The sequence below is a fragment of the Sciurus carolinensis genome, chromosome 4, assembly GCF_902686445.1.
Source record: "Sciurus carolinensis chromosome 4, mSciCar1.2, whole genome shotgun sequence".
Taxonomy (NCBI): Eukaryota; Metazoa; Chordata; class Mammalia; order Rodentia; family Sciuridae; genus Sciurus; species Sciurus carolinensis.
Window position 1 is genome coordinate 14,785,558 of NC_062216.1, and position 18,436 is coordinate 14,803,993.

Here is an 18,436-nt window from a genome sequence, read left to right on the forward strand (position 1 = left end):
CAAATACCAACACCGAAAGAAAAAAAAAAAAAAAGGGAAAGTCAAGCAGCAGAAAAGTCAGGGCCCAGAGACACACTCTTACCAGGAGACTGAATTCGGAGAACACGGTTTATGAACAGAAAAATCTTTAGTTTCAGTACCTATGTAAGAGAACTAGGAGAATACAAAGGTAGAGAAGAGAAAGATGGTCCTGTAGAACAATGTAAGCAAATAAAACATTGGTCCTCTGCTTTCAGTCATGAAGATAAGAGAATCCTGGAAATAATTACCATGTAAATCAAGTGGAGAAATTAAATTATATCATCTACAATTTCAAAGTCATGATTCAGAGCTGGCAGAATCCTAAGACCATCCATTTCGACTTCCTCATTTCACCAAGAAAATGTGCCAAGAGGTTGAGTGGGTCAAGGTTACACAATTAATGGCAGGACTGGGATTCTTTACAACCTTGGTTTCTTTCCTTCAACATAATTTAGTTTCAGAGCTACACTAAATATATTATGCTTCCAGTTGGTAAAAGCAGATTTAATTTTTAAAAATGAGAGAAAATTTCTGGTAGATATATATCAAAGTATTAAATGTAGTTATCTTGAAATGATAAGACCACAGGTATTTCCTTACTTTTGATTATATTTTAAAGATTTCAGCTAAGGATTTATTAACTGACTGCAACAAAGAAACAAAATTTTAAAAATATAAGAATAATAAAAGCTTACTTACTTTTCTAATGTCATCTAAACAAGTAATTTCAGGTGACATTCCTCCATGTACACAGAGAAACTGCTGGTTTAAGAGTGCTGCAAGAGGAAGACAGTCAAATGTGTCCATACACGCGTCATACACCTGTTCTGAATATTTGATTCGACCTACCAAAAAAGGGAAAAAGTTCAAAGTATGAGCCAGAAGAGTACGGAGCTATTTCAAGCCATTTATTTTAGTCAAATTTGAAACTACAATCACCTTTGTAAAGATATTTTTGAAGAGTCACAGATAAAGGGTTAACAAAACCTCTCTTCCTTAATAATGAATGTCACCCTGGATTAAGTTTTAAGCTTTGTTGCCTTGGAAAACTGATAAGGTGACTGTCAGCTGTCTTCTTAGGCCACATTGCTTATAGTAAAAATTACCCAATTCCTGGCAGGAAGCTACAGCTTTGGGGTTCTCTGAGGGTGGTGACTCATAACTGGGTATGTCCCTTTTGGGACCCTGAACGTTCTGCCAATAGAGCTTTTATAAGAGATACTGTCAGTTGTGGCACATGAGGCTTCTAAATCAGTGGCTCCCTGATTTGCCAAGTGTGGATCCTATGTGCTTGCACCTGAGCTGTGACTTTGGTGGGGAAATAGTAGCAAGAGAGACAGAAAGCTCTGGACTGCTGTGTGCACTCCTAAGAGGACCACATCACTGAAAAGCAGTGCCAGCTGCAGCCCTTCCTGACCCATCTATCCTTCTAAGTAGATGGAAGCCAAGTGTAGACTGTGATAGTCTTATGAGTTGAATTTTATTGCCCCCCCCCCCCGAGTACTGGGAACTGAATTCAGGGGCGCTGAACCACTGAGCTATATCACCAGCCCTTTTTATTTATTTATTTGCTAAGTTGTTGAAGCTGGTCTCCAACTTTCGATCTTCTTGCCTCAGCCTCCCAAATTTCTGGGATTACAGGTGAGCACCACTATGCCCAGCTTTATTGGGTCTTAAAAGATTCCCTGAAGATACTGAAGACATATAAGTGGAAACTGGAGAGTTTAAGAGACATCAATGAAATATTGATAATCTTTCTGAGCATGATTTTTTAAGATCTATACTAAATTACATCCTGAATCTATTATTTAGAAATGTTTGGTTAACAAATTGTATTTTCATGTGGTTGTCAAGCTGGGACTATGGAACAAGAAAACATTCCACTGGGCACAAGGTGGAGTGTACACAATCCTCCAGGAAGGAAAGGTCATGGAATAACAGGTGGGAAATTGAAAGATGGGCTTTTTTAAGAGAAAAGGAGCATTTTTTTTCCTTCCTTGGTGCTATGGTTTGGATATGGTTTGTGTGTGCCCCTCAAGGGTTCATGTGCTAGAAGCCTGGTCCCCAGGGGGAGAAGGTGTGTGAACTTTAAGAGGATGAACCTTGAAAAGGTGAAGCCTAGCCCCACGTGGTAGTATATACCCATAATCCCAGTGAAGCAGGAGGATCACAAGTTCGAGGCCATCTTTGGCAATTTTGGGTGGGAGGTACTAGGAATTGAACACAAGGATGCTTAACCACTGAGCCACATCCCCAACCCTTTTTAAAAATTTTTTATTTTGAGCAGGGTCTCACTAGGTTGCTTACAGCCTTGCTAAGTTGCTGAGGCTGTCTTTGAACCTGTAATTCTCCTGCTTCAGGCTCCTGAGCTGCTGGGATTACAGGCATGCATCACCAAGCCCAGCCCTAATCATTATTTTAAAGTATTATTTTAACAGCAGAACCAAATAACTAAAAATATAATTCTCAAAGGTTAAATAAGCTGATTGAAGAGCACTGTTTTCTTTAGAAATTTTAAGATATATTACATAAAACAATTATTTCTATAATTAAGGAAGAATTAATTAAGGATCACACCCATACAAGTTCTAACAGGTATCCACATATATCACTAACAAAACGGAAATTTTAACAAACTTCTCTGAAAGCAATTTCGAGTCAGCACTAATTGCAAGAAACCACAACCTGGTCCAGTCATTGATTATGTTGCTTTAAATTTTTTATTTGCTTTTATTTTTTAAAAACACAGGCAATACACTGATGTGATTCAAAATTAAAATGCTATAAGGTCCACAGTGTCTCCTGTCCCCTCTCCACAGGCACCCAGTATTCATTTCCTGGGTATCTTTACAAAGATATTCTCTGCATACACAAGCAGATAAGAAGATATGTGTGTACTATTCTCTTTGTACAGATCCCTTTTGTTTTCTCCAAAAATGGTAGCTGTTCTGATCTTGCTTTTTTGTACCTAATAATATCTTTCGTGTGTGTGGTACTGGGAATTGAACCCATGGGTGCTCTTCCACTGAGTTATATCCCCAGATCTTTTTATTTTCTTATTTGAGACAAGATCTTGCTAACTTGCTGAGGACGGCCTCAAACTTTCAATTTTCCTACCTCTCAGACTCCTGAGTAGCTGGGATTACCACATTCTAATAACATTTTGAAGAACATGAAACATCTTAATATGAAGAATGAAGGATTTGAGAATATGCTACCCTAAAATATGCTGCTATGGCACATTGACTATTTTGAGTCAAAGGCAGCTAAAAAACAGCAGGTGCAAGAAGATCACTCTGACACACTGACTTGCATGCTGTTTCTTAAAAGCAGGAGATGAAATTTCTTGTGAAAGACACCCTCTCTATACTAGAAGGAAACTAACATTGTGAGCAAGAACGGGAAAGAGAGACTGACTCAGATAATTCTGTACGGACCTCATTAAAACAGCCCTTAGTGGGCTGGGGATGTAGCTCAGTGGTAGAGTATACGCAAGACAAGGGCTCTGCCCTGCACAGGTCCTGGTTTAAGTCCACAGCACTGTACCCCCCCCCCAACAACAACAACAACAACAACAACAACAAAAACAACTCTTTATCTTCTAGCCTCTCCATAAAATTTAGCTACTTTTCCACAAGTTGGTACTCTGTCCAAGTCAGTATGCATGTAACATTCAACTCTTAAAAGGCTCCCATGTGATGTAAACCTTATTTTAAATACACACATGTGCTTTTCTCCTATTGATCTGCCTCGTCAACTTAATTTTCAAAACACTGACAAAAACTGATAAAGATGGTAAAAATGATAAGATGGTAAAGGTAAAATATTGCCTACTCTTCAAAGGGAGCTTAGTAATTATTATTTTAAAATATCTACATAGTGTTTCACTTTATGGCTATACCACCAGAAAACCAGGCTGATCTTTTCCTATGCTAAATAGTGCTACAATTGACAATAACAAATAATGCATGCTTTTGAAAAAGATGAACTTGTCATAATAATACTGTTTTCATTAACAGAATTACCAGACTGTCTGAAACTTGTCAGTAAGCCATCAAATGATGGCCCAAGTGAACCAGAAATTACTGCACTATAGAACTTTGGATCCAAAAGTTCATGAGATGAAATCGTAAAAACACTGGATTTCTTCAATAAAAAAGTAGTTTTGTAAATGCAAATGATATGTCAAAAATTAACTGTTAGGGCTGGGGATATAGTTCAGTTGGTAGAGTGCTTGCCTTGCAAGCACAAGGCCCTGGGTTCAATCCCCAGCACCGCAAAAAAAAAAAAAAATTAACTGTTACACTTTTCTTTGTTACTCAAATTATCTCTGAATTTGAACACAAGAAGAAAAAAAAATTAGAAAAAACAATCCCCACAGTATAAAGCAGTTTTAAGAACTGATACAAGAAGACTCCATCTACACCCCTTAAAAACATTAACAGAACTGCAAGACTGCAGCTGCACAATCTGATCCTAAATACCACTTAGCAGTAATTATAAGGTACTGATTCTAAAAGCCACAGTGGCAGTTGGAGAGAGACAAGCTTATCAGTAAAAAAATCCATACAAAACAAAAGGCTCGTTCCTTATATAGGAATAAACATTAAATTTTCACTTGAGTTTGTGTTCTTGTTCCAAGATTTATTAAAATTTCAGATGGAGCATTAGAATGAAAGAGAAGGATATCTTGATAGACAAGAGAAAAATTAAGCAACTGGGTTAAAACTACATTAAAGAAGGTAGGGGTGTAGCTCAGTGGCAGAGCACTTGCCTAGCATGCATGGGGCCCTGGGTTCAATCACCAGTATCAGAAAAAACAAACAAACAAAAAAACCAAACCTAAAACTGCATTAAAGCATGAGAAAGCAAATAAAAACTTGAGGTAGAAAATTCTGTGCAAAGGGAGATACTTAAAATGTTTCCTAAACCTGTTCTAAAAATGTTTTGAACCAAATATACCTATCAAAAAAAGAACTCCAAAGCCAGATGTGGCGGCACATGCCTTTAATCCCAGAGGCTCAGGAGGCTGGGGCAGGAGAATCACAGTTCAAAGTCAGCCTCAGCAACTTAGTGAGCTGCTAAGCAACTTTGTGAGACCCTGTGTCAAAAGAAAAAAAAGAAAAAAAAATTTTAAAGGACTGGGGATGTGGTTCAGTGGTTAAGCACTGATTCAATCCCCAGTACCAAAAAAAAAAAAAAAAAAAAAAAAAAAAAAGACTCCAAGTTCAATCCCCAGCACCAAGCATAAATAACAACAAAGTTCTGATAAAACAGAGGAAGTAGATCAAATGTCACTTAAGAACCTGAACCTTAAGCTAGACATGGTGGTGCATGCCTGGAGTCCCAGGCACATGGGAGGCTGAGGCAGAAGGGCAGCTTGAGCAGTTTAAGACCAGCCTGGGCAACACAATGAGACTCATCTCAAATCAAACAAAACAACCACCAACCTGAATTTTAATGTAGAACAGAGGCATCCCCAGGCACATTTATTCATTATTTATGTACTTCTAAACAATACAAGCTGACTTCTATCAAGTATTATACTGCAGGGTCTTTGTTAATTGATTTAATTTAATTTAATACACAAGATTTAATTTTTCCCCTAAGAAACAGAGGTGCTGAGAAATATCCTAATATTTGTTTTAGAAAACCAGTATAAAATATTTCAAATTTTTAAAACATTTGGTGAAGTGGTTCCTAAATGATAAATTGTAGAAGCTGTCCAAAACCCTGCAACAGTCATTTTTAACCAACAGCACTCAGTAAATTACTGGGAGTACTTTAAAAAGCCTTTTAAATGTTTGGGTCCAAATTGGGTAATTTTCAAATTACCGGTTTGCAAAAAACAAAAGTAGTACATGGTGGAAGTGAAAAATAATTCAAACAGTACTAAAGAGGATAAAAAGTTAAAAGCATAAGTCCTCCTGACACAGTGCCCCAGAGGTGATCACTGTTAACCATTTCTTCTGAGCTGGGTGTGGTGGCACAAGCCCGCAATCCTAACAACTCAGGAGGCTGAGGCAGGAGGACCACAGGTTCGAAGCCAGGCTTGGCAATTTAGTGAGACCCCTGTCTCAAAATAAAAAATAAAAAGGGCTGTGGGTGTAAAAAGCTCAGCAGTAGAGAGTCCGAGATTCAATCTCCAGTACCAGAAAACAAAAACAATTTCTTCTATACAGGGTACACCTGGTCTGCTAATGGCTTCTCTTACCTAACAATTTATCTATCATCTCCCCATAACAGTATACATAGTCTTTACATAGATGCCTAGTATCCCATTTTTTAAAAATATATTATCACTTATTTAATCAGTCCCTATTGACGTTTAGGTCATCTGGTGTTTAGCAATGAACACTGAAATGAACATCCCTATCTTACCTTTTTGTCCATGTATCTATGTGGTAGGTGGAATTCTAAAAATGACCTGTAAGGACCTACATTCTGTGAAACTGAATATGATGAAACTCCCATGATTATGTTCCGATGTATGGGAAGAAGAAAATTATGGCACATGGGCCTTTTAAAAGAAGAGGGCTGGCTAATGGCAGAATGCAGAGATGATGCATTTGGGCTAGCTTAGAAGAAAGTAAACATCCATGCTAGGAACAACCTATGGGAAGCTAAGAGTGATCCCAGGTCAAAAGACAGCATGAAAATGAGAACTTGAATCCTGCAGTTGCAAGGACCAGCGACAACTAGGACCTTAGGAAAAAAAAAAAACTCCTTGATTTTAGCTCAATGAATTCAGCTATGCTGTACTTGGACTTCTGACCTACCCTCACTCCGAGATAATAAATGTGCTCTTTTAAGTCACAAGGTTTATAATTGTTTTACAGCATTAAAAATCTTATGCAACATATATGATAATTTTTTGGGGGGAGGGTACCAAGATTGAACCTAAGGTGCTTAACCACTGAGTCACATCCCCAGCCCTTTTTGATATTTTATTTTGAGACAGGGTCTTGCTAAATTGCTTTGAGCCCTGCTAAACTGCTGAGTCTTTAAACTTGAAGTCCTCCTGCCTCAACCTCCTGAGCTTCTGGAATTTCAGGAGTGTACAACAGAGCCTGGCCTGTATGATAAATTCTTACAGAGTCAAAATGCTGGGTAGATGAGATGTACATAAAATTTTTATAGATATTGCAAACTGTTCTCTAAATACATATACCAATTTAAACATCCACCAATAGTACATCTACTTGTTAACACTCTTGTAATTATCTACAGATTTGAAGTACTTATTCTAATAAGTTCCCCAGGGCTACAATGATCTGTATCTTGCCCAAATGCAGTTGACTTTTCTATCAGAGGGAGATTTTAAAACATGTTACTACTCTAAAATTTCTTTTGATAGCAATGACCTTTCCGTTCAGGCTCTACAAGGAAGGAAGCTGCCATTCCATCTGCCATCTCACATCTAGTTGTGACTGGCAACTAGAACTAATGGGAACATATGACACACTATCAAATGAGGTCTACCAACCAATACAGGGTGGTGGGACTTTGATAAACTCTGAGTTTCTGAAAAACAATTTAAAAGTTTTAAACTTTGAATATTTTGGGGGCATAAAACTTTACATATTTATAATATATTATTTCAAGATAATAATCTCTGAAGAAAAATCTGAATAGGACACAAAGTGAAACCCATGATCAAAATATCAACTATATGAACACTAGTAGTTAGGCATATTAAGGATTATTTGGGGAACGGTAAATTTTAGAGCCAAGTGGGGCCAGTGTGGTATGTATTCCTGTTGTCCCAGCTACTTGGGAGGCTGAGACAGGAGTATTATATTCAAGGACAGTCTACGCAAGGTAGTGAGACATCTCGGAAAACAAAAATAACAACAACAACAACAATGATGATGACAACAAAAAACACAAAACCAAACTAAAACAAAATAAAGCCAGATGGAATTGGAGAGATTTAGCTTAGCCTCCTCGTTTCATAGAGAACATGCTAGGCCAGCCCAGTGGCGCATGCCTGTAATCCCAGCAGCTTGGGAGGCTGAGGCAGAAGGATCACAAGTTTAAAGCCGCCTCAGCAAAGAAGCAAAGCCCTAAAGCAACTTAGCATGACCCTGTCTCTAAAGAAAATATAAAAAAGAGCTGGGGGATATTGCTCAGAGGTTTAGTGCCCCTGGGTTCAATCCCTGGTGCCAAAGGAGGAGGAGGAGGAGAAGGAGGAGGAGGAGGAGGAAGAAAGAAAGAGGAAGAAGAAGAAAAGAGGAAGAAGAAGAAGAAGAAAAGAGGAAGAAGAAGAAGAAGAAGAAGAAGAAGAAGAAGAAGAAGAAGAAGACCCATACAGAAAAGTCACTAGTTCAGGTCCTGTCCTGGTTGAGTTGGTTGGTTGGTGGATCTTGGTGAGAAACCTCCAATGAGGGAGTGAATTGTGCATCTTTCCCAACTGCAGTCCAAAAGTTCTTCACAAGTTTGGGTGATCCTTCAATCTACAAAAGGAGAGTCTTCCTCAGCTTTCACTTCCGGGTTCCTGGGAGTTTTCTAGCAGCTACTGAGAGCTGTGGTCTGAACAAACCCTCTTGTTAGTGGGCAGGGACCCCAGCAGACCAGTTTGCGGACTCCTGGCCTCCTGATCATTCCCTGGTTTGTTTTTAAGTTAATTACTAATGTTTTAATTTTCAAAAAAAAATTCACTTTCATATTAAACTTTTTTTTGTTTTAAACTATTGTATTGACAATTGAAAACAACCTAAACTCCCTACATGTGGGAAGTCATCCTTATTTAGCAGAATCAGACTAGGTTGAGTCATGGGATGCAGAGGCCTGGCTTCTAGGAACTGCCAGGAAGCACATGGCGCTGTGTGGGAGTTGTTCCCTTCTCCTTCTGAAATACTCCCCCTAAGAGAATGGATCCCCCAACTCTATCCTATCCTGTCCATCACAGAAGAAGCTCCTCCCAGTCCTTGCCCCCTTTACCTGTATACTATAAATAAAAGAGAGTTAAGCTAGTTGTTGTAAGAGGTCAGAGCTGGTATGGCCAGACCCATCATGTCCCCTCTCATTTAAAAAGAGTGTTGGCTCTTGTGTGTTTATTGAGTAGATAAGTTTTTGGGTAATTGAGTGATATACTGCCAATATCCTCCTCGGGCAGTTAACCCTTTTCTCCTCCATGTGGGACATGGCAGAGAGGACCCCCATACCTATAGTTGTTACTAAATTGACTACACACATGATAGGGCATTAATAAGATGGAATACTTAAAAAATATTAAAGTAACATTCTAAAATCATGTTTTTAAAAATACATAACAATATGGAAAATGCTATTATGCTAAGTGAAAAGAGAAATTTATTAAACAGTACAAGCTGGGCATGGTGGCAAGAATCTCTTCCATCTCAGGAATTCAAGAGTCTGAGGTCAGTCTGGGCAACACACCCAAATCCAGTATCAAAAATCAAAACAAAAACCCATATATGTAATAAAAACCAAATTTTATTTTAAAGATATATATAGATATATGTATTTGAATTATTTCATAACAAGTTTTTATAGAGAGAAAAAAGGCCAGAAAACTATATCCCAATTAATGAGATGGTGATTATCTCTAAATGGTATAATTACAGACAATTTTTATCTTCTCTGTGTTTTCCAAATATCCAACATTTATTACTTTATAAATGTGGGGGGAACTCAAAAGTTATTTTCAAAATAAATAACAAATATCCTAAGAGGAGGAAACTTAGTTTTTACCAGGAAAAAATACGTCTGAGTTCTACTCAAAAAGCATTTGAGTTCTACTGATTGTTTTTTTGTTTTTCTTCCTTTATATTTGATTCACTTTGGAATAGGCTAAAGAATAACTAAAAAGACTCCAGAGAAGTGATTATACTTACATTCCTGTTTGAAGGTGAAATATTCTGTAAGATGCCTGCATTCATGATTTCCTCGAAGCAGAAACAATGTTTTGGGATGGTTAATCTTTAAACTCCATAAATACAGCACACACTACAAGACAAATTGAAGGATAAAATTTCTTTGTGATTATCATAACACACAAAGACATCTTACATAAATCCAAGTTTGGACATAACTTTCCTATGTTCATATATGAATACACAACCAGTAAAACTCCACATCATGTACAACCACCAGAGTGGGATCCTAATTAGAATAAGTTATACTCCATATATCTATAAGATGCCAAAATAACTCTACTATCATGTATATCTAAAAAGAACAAATAAAAAATCCAAGTGACTTGCTATAATGGCATATCTCACTGTTAGTTCCAAGGTGCAAAATAAATCAGCTTTTGAATGTGATATGCTTGTTGCCCTAGAATCTGACAGAGAAGAGCTTCATAGAAATCAATGCTTTCTGTTTCCATTGTCTATCTAATACATAGACCTCTGACAAAGACACTCACACACAAACATATCTTAGTCTATATATGAAAATGTATATAATTACTCTATAATGAAACACTAAAATGTATATAATTACTCTATAATGAAACACTAAAGGCATTTCCACCAAGATCAAGAGCAAGGTGAGGACACTGACTCTCTGTTACTATTTGACATTGTAGAAGTACAGATCAATGGATTAGACAAAAAATTGGATTAAAGGCTTAAAAACATCTAAAGGAAAAGTAAAATCATCATTATGTGCAAATTAACAATAGAATAACAAAAATAAACAAAAAAAAATGAATGACAAAACTAATTCAAATAATTAAAGAATTCAGTCAAAGAGCAAGAAATAAAATCAACAAACAGAGCTGGGGTTGTGGCTCAGTGATAGAGCAGTTGCCTAGCATGTGAGAGGCACTGGGTTTGATTCTCAGCACTGAATATAAATAAATGAATAAAATAAAAGTCCATCAACAACTAAAAAAATTTAAATTAAATAAAATCAACATATAAAATGAATAACCTTTTTACACGCAAACGATAAACAGGACCCAAGGGAAGAGAAACTCTTCAAAACAAACCTCAACACATAGAAATATATTTAATAAGAAAAGTGCAAAATTCATACAAGGAAAATGTTAAAACATTACTGAATGATAGAAAAGTAACCATTAACTAAAGGAAATACACTCAGTGTTCTTGTTCAGGATGACCCAACAGTTAAAAGATTACAGTTCTCAGAGCACAGGATGGCGCTCACTTGTCCACGCATGAGGTCTTGGGTTTGATCCCTGGCACCAGGAAAAAAAAAAGATTATGGTTCTCCCTAATTTAATTTATAAACCATTGAAATTCTAATAAAAATACCCACAACTATTTGGAGAAATTAAACAAGTTGATAATAAAAATGTTTTTTGATAAAAAAATATTTTTTAGTTGTCAATGAATCTTTTTATTTTTATTTTTTATTTATTTATATGTGGTGTTGAGGATCAAGCCCAGGGCCTCACACATGCCAGGCAAGTGCTCTACCACTGAGTCACAACTCCAAAAACAAACATACAAGAATAGCCAGGAAACCACAAAAACAGAAACTTTGATGTGGGACCTAAAACATACTATAAACGTCTATCATCAGAACATTCTGCTGAGCTGGGTACAGTGGTGCACTCTTATAATCCCAGTGGCTGGGGAGGCTGAGGCAGGAGGATCCCAAGTTCAAAGTCAGCCTAAGCAACTTAGTGAGGCATAAGCAATTTAGGGAGACCCCATCTCAAAATAAAAAATAAAGGGCTGGAGATGTGGCTTAGGGCTTAAGCACCCCTGAGTTCGATCCCTGAAAAAAAAAAAAGCGCTGGCACATGCAGAATATAAATGTATCAGTGTTCTAAATAGCACAGCAATAGAGTCAAGCACATCTAAAAATCTACATATAAGAAAGGTGGCATCTCAAATCATGGCTCTGGGACAACTAGTTGTCACTTTAAAAAAGGTAAAATAAGATCCACAGCTTATGTAATACATAGTAAATGGCAAGTGGATGAGTAATCTACATGTTTTTTTAAAAGATTTTTGATGAGCTAACTAAAAGTTAAAATTTATACAAGTTCTAGAAGAAAACAAGGACATAGGAAAAAATCTTTATAACTAATAACCAAAAATCCAGAGGCAATAAAATATAAATTTAACTTTGAAGAAATGAAAATAATTTGCACAGTAAGAAAATAATTTGGCAAAAACTAAAAACTACATATTCACTTAACTTTTGTACCACTTCTAGAACAATATGAAAATATATATCAAAACTCAGCACTACTTGTAATAGCAAAATACTGGGAACAATCTAAATGAACAGAACAGGAGAGAGGCTGAACAAGTTGTGAACATACACACAGTGCAGCACTATGAAGCTATAAAAGAGAAAGAGATCGCCATAAACTGATTCGGAGTGAGTTCTAGGACACACTGTTAGGTGGAAAGCTACATACGGAGTACTATAAGTAAACAGTTTTTTGATAATGACAGGCAGCAAAGGGGAAAGGCTAGAATGAAACTTGTGATGTTGGGTTGATATCAAAGGTATCACGAGAATTTATGGTTTTTAAGGTATACACAAATACATATAGAAATAAAAAAAACCATGAGTATATTCATAGGTTAGTGCACATGTGTATTTCCCAACTCTTTTTGTGGAGAGGGCCTATCACCATTGACCCCCAACCCCCCCAGCCCCATTTTTAAAAGGCAGCCATGTGTATTCCTAGCACTTACGTCTTATTTTAAGAATACTGTTCTTCAATGGCAAGGACCAGGACTATGGAGAAGTGGTTAGTTATAGGGATGGAGCAGGAAAAATACAAGATGACCTGGGCTTAGTGGCCTGCTCCTCTAGTCCCAACTACCGAGGAGGCTAAGATAGGAGGATGGCTTGAGTCCAGGAACTCAAGGACAGTGGGGCAACACAGCAAGATGGTACCTTAAAAACCCAAACCAGTCCAGCATGATGGCGCACACCTATAATCCCAGCAGCTCAGGAGCTAAAGCAGGAGGATCGTAATTTAGCAAGCTCTACGCAACTCAGTGAGACCCTGTCTCTAAATAAAATACAAAAAAGGGCTGCGGATGTGGCTCAGTGGTTCAGTGGCCCTGGATTCACTCCCTAGTATCCCCTTCCCCCCAAAAAAAACCCTTAACCTAAAACCAAAATTAATCTGGAACATCTTGTGATTGATTATGTGTGTGTGTGGGGGGGTGCTGGTGATCAGACCCAGGGCTTCACGTACACTAGGCAAGTGCTACACCACTGAGTAGCACCTCCAGCTCTGGAACATCCTGTGATATAAGAAAATCAAAAAGGGCTCAAAGAAAGAGGAAGAACATAAAAGGCTAAGTTGACTGTTTTGTTTAAGCATTTATACCTTTATTGATTTTCTGTCTAATTTTTCTATCACTTACTGAAAGTTGTTGAAATGCCCAACTAAAATTGTAGATTTGCCTATTTCTCTTTTCAGTTCTATCAGTTTTTGTCTCATCAATTTTGAAACTCTGTTTTTAGATTCAGAAACATTTAGGATTATATCTTCTTAAAGAACTGATCCCTTTCTAATCATGAAATGTCTCTTGGCAGATGCAATGATGCATGCCTATAATCCCAGCTACTTGGATGGCTGAGGCAGGAGGATAACAAGTTCAAGGCCAGCCTGGGCAACTTAGAAAGATACTGTCTCAAAATAAAACAAAAAAAGGGCTGGGGATGTAGTTGGTCTAGCATGCAAGATGCCCTGGGTCCAATACTCAGTACTGCAAAAACAAAAGCAAAAAAAGAAAAGAATGTAGCTGAACAATTTTCTTATGGAATTCACTTATAAGGTCATGATTATCAGATCTGCTCACTCAATTACTACTTTTTTTGGGGGGGGTGGGGGCACGGGGCTACCAGGAATTGAACCCAGGGTTGCTTAATCACTGAGCCACATCTCCAGTGCCCCTCCCCTTTTTTGAGACAGAGTCTAAGTTGCTTAGGGCTCACTGAGTAGCTGAAGCTGGCCTCAAACTTGGGATCCTCTTCCCTCAGCCTCCCAAGTTGTTGGGATTACAGGCGTGTGCTCTACTCTTTGAGCAAGGTATTTCATTTATAAGAATCTGATCTAAGGAAATATCAGACATATTATCAAAGATGTACTCAAAAAGATGCTAACTTCAGTAATATATACAACAGAAATAATTGAAAAACAACGCTGTGTGCACTCCCGTAATCTCAGTGACCCCAGGCTGAGGCAGGAGAATCATAAGTTTGAGGCTAGCCTGGGCTAAAATTTAGCAAAACCCTGTCTCAAAATAAATTTTTTTTTTTTTTTTTTTTTTTTTTTTGGGAGCTGGGGATCGAACCCAGGGCCTTGTGCTTGCAAGGCAAGCACTCTACTGACTGAGCGATCTCCCCAGCCCCTCAAAATAAAATTTTAAAAGGACTGGAGGTGTAGCTCAGAGGAAAAGCACTTGCCTAGCATGTGAGAGTCCTTGTGTTCAACTCCCAGCACCACAAACAAAACAACAACAACAAAAAACAACTGTACTACTTACAGTACAAGAGATAAAAATCTAATTAATGTCACATAAACCAAAAAGCCATTTAAATATCTCATAAAATAAGAAGTCGGGAGACGAGACGTTCAGTTTTGGTATATCAGCTCAACGTTGTCACCCAGAAATCAGGCTCTCGCCACCTCTCTGATCTGTGATTCACAGAACATCTGCTTTATCCCTAATCATGTCACCTCCTCATAGTGACCCAATGGTTGCCACAGGACACACAGTCACATTTTTTTTAAGTTGTGGATGGGCATAATAACTTTATTTTACTTATTTATGTTTTTATGTGGTGCTGAGGATCGAACCCAGTGCCTCACATATGCTAGGCAAGCGCTCCACCTCTTGCCCCACATCCACATTTGAAATGACAGGGTAGAATGGGTGTCTAAAAGCTTTCACCTTCTAAGAGCCTTTTCATCCAGAAAGAAAACGTTTCAAAAACCATACCTAACAGAGCTGCCTTATATATTAGTGGGCAGAAAAGAATCCCATATTGAGCCCTAGACCAATCACAAGTGATAGAAAATGGATTTAACTTAACTAGTTCAGACCAGTAAGAGCCCGTTTACTGGGGTAGGAATAAAGCCCTTCCTTTCTTCCTTGAGATCAAAGTTCTCCCCCAAGCCCCAGTCCCATTTACCGGGAATAAAACAGGTTATCTTTTCAGTAAGGAAAAGGAGGGAAAAGGCAGGCACCACACACTACCAGCTATGAGCCTATTTATCCAACAGTAGAAGAATGGTAAATGGTATTTAGATCATAACTATACTTTTGGAGAAACTGGAATGATAGAGAAAAATTCAATTGATACAATGTTAAATAGAAAAGGGTCACAAAAAGCCAAGCATAGTGGTACATGTCTGATCCCAGCAACTCAAGAGGCTGAGGCAGAAGGATCACAAGTTTGAGGCCAGTCTCCCAACTTAGCAAGCCCTAAGCAACTTAGTAAGACCCTGTCTCATAATAAAAAATAAATAGGGCTGGGGATATAGCTCCATGGTTGAGTGCCCCTAGTTCAACAATTCCTTGTACCCCACACCCTGCAAAATATATATATATATGTCCAAAATGATCCCAATTTAAAAAAACACAAAATATATACAAACATAAAGGAAGGGAAAAAAAGAGCGCAAAAAATAAAATGTTAATGATTTTTAGAGTACTGATTTTTAGAAGGTTTTTGTTTTCTTAGATTCTACATCTCCAAATTTTTCTACAAAAAAAGAACTATTTGTAATAAAAATATACATTTGGGATTCCATAATCTTACTTTCATCCATTTGACAAAAATATAACACAGTTATCAAGGGAATCGGTAAAATATTATTTTTCATGTATATACTTGTATTACTTTGGACTAAGCTGTAGCCAATAGAAGTTTATAATGTTAGTAGTTTATAAATCTAGCGACCTCCAACTGAAACTAAATATATCCCACGATTCAGTTTTAAAACTGATAAAGCATTGTCACCTTCCAGTTTCAATTCATATGTCTCTTACATTATTCTAGAAAAACCCTTTCAAAGTTAGAAAACATCAAATAACAGAATAAATCCATATGGAAACTATGAGTTATTAATATTCATTCATAAACAAATATTGAGTAGCTAGTATATGTCAGAAGACTGTGCTAGGTCTCAATATGAAGAATATTGCAGATAATTAAACAAGTGCTTTTCATATTATACTCAAAGATCTATTCATAAGTGTATCTCTCTATAAGACTGTCAGCTTTTTCAGAGAACATAAATTTTTTTTATTAAAATATTTATTTTAGATGTTGACAGATCTTTATTTTATTTATTTATTTGTATGTGGTGCTGAGAATCAAATCCAGTGCCTCACACATGCTAGGCAAGTGCTCCACCACTGAGCCACAACCCCAGCCCATGAATATGCTTTGATTTTGCAGTATAGGGGATTGCACCCAGGGCCTCGTGCATGCTAGGCAAGTGCTCTGAGCTATACCTCCAGTTCATGATTTTTATTCTCGTAGCCTGCCACAGAGTTGGCATTCAGAAAACTTTGTTGATTCTTGAGGAAAAAAATGCATAATGCAAAATCCTCTGAATATGGCATAGGTGCACAAAAATCACTACATATTTTTACATGTGCTTTATTAAATCAATTAAAACAACTCTTAAATTATGAGTTAACAATCAGAAGATAATTTGACCTAACAGTTATGTTTAACAAGATGTCTAATTAAATAAAATGACTGAAAGTTCAGCAAAAAAAAATTAAAAGCTCTACAGCCTCTGAAACCTCATACTCATAAACACACAAAGACAAGCTGGGCATGCCTATAATCCCAGAAGCTCAGGAGGCAGAGGTGGAAGAATCTCAAGTTCAAAGCCAGCCTCTGCAAAAGTGAGGCCCTAAGCCACTCAGTGAGACCCTGTCTCTAAATAAATACAAAATAGGGCTGGGGATGTGGCTCAGTAGTTGAGGGCCCCTGAGTTCAATCCCCAGTACCAAAACCAAAACAAAACACACAAAGAAATAAACTTTCCTTTTTTTTTTTTTTTTTTTTTTTGCGGTGCTGGGGATTGAACCCAGGGTAAAAGTGTTTTTTAAATATTTTTTAAATTGTAGATGGACACAACATCTTATTTATTCATTTTTATGCGGTGTGGAGGATCGAAGCCAGGGCCTCACATGTGCCAGGCAAGTGCTCTACCACTGAGCTACAACCCCAGCCTGAGAAATAAACTTTCAATGTGTCTTTCAAACATTCACATTTTTGACTTATTGTCTACTGAAACACAATGTGAATAGCAACAGGAAAGCTTTTCAGCGACAGTCCATGATGAACTCCACCTAACCCCCAGTACCTTAGAGAATGTGGACATCAACTGAGTAGCAGGAGAACTTACAGCAGGGAAAAGGGGCTTATTTTCTTAGTTCATACCATTAACTTTTGTCCTCATATTTGACACTAAATTAATTTTATGCACTAGCAAATAACACTGAACTTCTCTGAGTCATGAATTTAGAATGCCAATCTAACTAAAACATAAAATCAATTAATTCTGCTGCTTATTTTTCCTTGAGCTTCAAATGACATTGCTTTGGTTGACCATCAGGTGACATAGCTGACTTGTACTTAGGAGAGATGCTACATGAAAAATAAACCATTCACCTCCAGGGACATATGTAGTATACTGAGATTCTCATACTCTGAGGGGCAAGCAGGACTAAAGATGGCACAAGCAGACTCCATTTCTCACCTCCTGCTTCTTCTGGAGCACATTACAAATTCAATTCACCACGCTATTTCAAAAGCTACGGCACTTTTATTTGCCAAGCATATAGAGTTCACTCAATGGACATTAAATATGAGTGCATGGTGGTTCCACTGTACTCAAGTCCTTGCATTAGGTTCTACAATAGTTTTATCTTTCAGTTGTTGATGGAATTCTATTTTTATGCATTTATATATTGTGCTGAGAATAGAACCCAGTGCTTCTTGTATTCCAAACAAGTGCTCTACCACTGAGCTACAACTCCAGCCCAAAAGTTTTATCTTTTATACATAAAAGCTTATATTGGTTTTTAATTCTAACCATGATCTTATAATTCAATTTTCAAAATACATAAAAGTAAGTTGTGAATTTTCATTAACTCATCTGCAATTCATTTTTCCCTTCAATGAACATTTATTAGGAGTTTACTATGTACAACAGTATCAGGAATTAAACCTACAAAAAGCTAAGTGCCTGCTTATTACTATTGGCTTATAATCTAAGAGTTCATTGTAGCTCAGCAGCTTATAGTCTTATAATTAAGGTCAGCTAATTCAAACCCTGTTTATGGGAAAAGCAATTTATGTCACTTATATGTAGCAGGTATACTACCTTCAGAAAGGAAAGGTCAGTAAACACTAAATGTATTTTCAAAACTGGGTTAATATAATCTTCTATATGCCAGATTTCTGATAGAAAAAG

At 37.2% G+C, this 18,436-nt stretch overlaps 1 protein-coding gene across 3 annotated transcripts in view; it reads right to left on the reverse strand.

The window, feature by feature from the left end:
- Ppp3cc (protein phosphatase 3 catalytic subunit gamma) overlaps positions 1 to 18,436 on the reverse strand; it is a 76,120-nt gene that overhangs the window by 27,431 nt on the left and 30,253 nt on the right. For all 3 annotated transcript variants that reach the window (XM_047548972.1, XM_047548971.1, XM_047548974.1), the window contains exons 4-5: positions 9,882 to 9,993; positions 721 to 866 (exon numbers count right to left, since the gene is read on the reverse strand). In XM_047548972.1, coding sequence (XP_047404928.1) covers positions 721 to 866; positions 9,882 to 9,993 — 258 coding nt within the window. The remainder of the gene's footprint in view (positions 1 to 720; positions 867 to 9,881; positions 9,994 to 18,436) is intronic.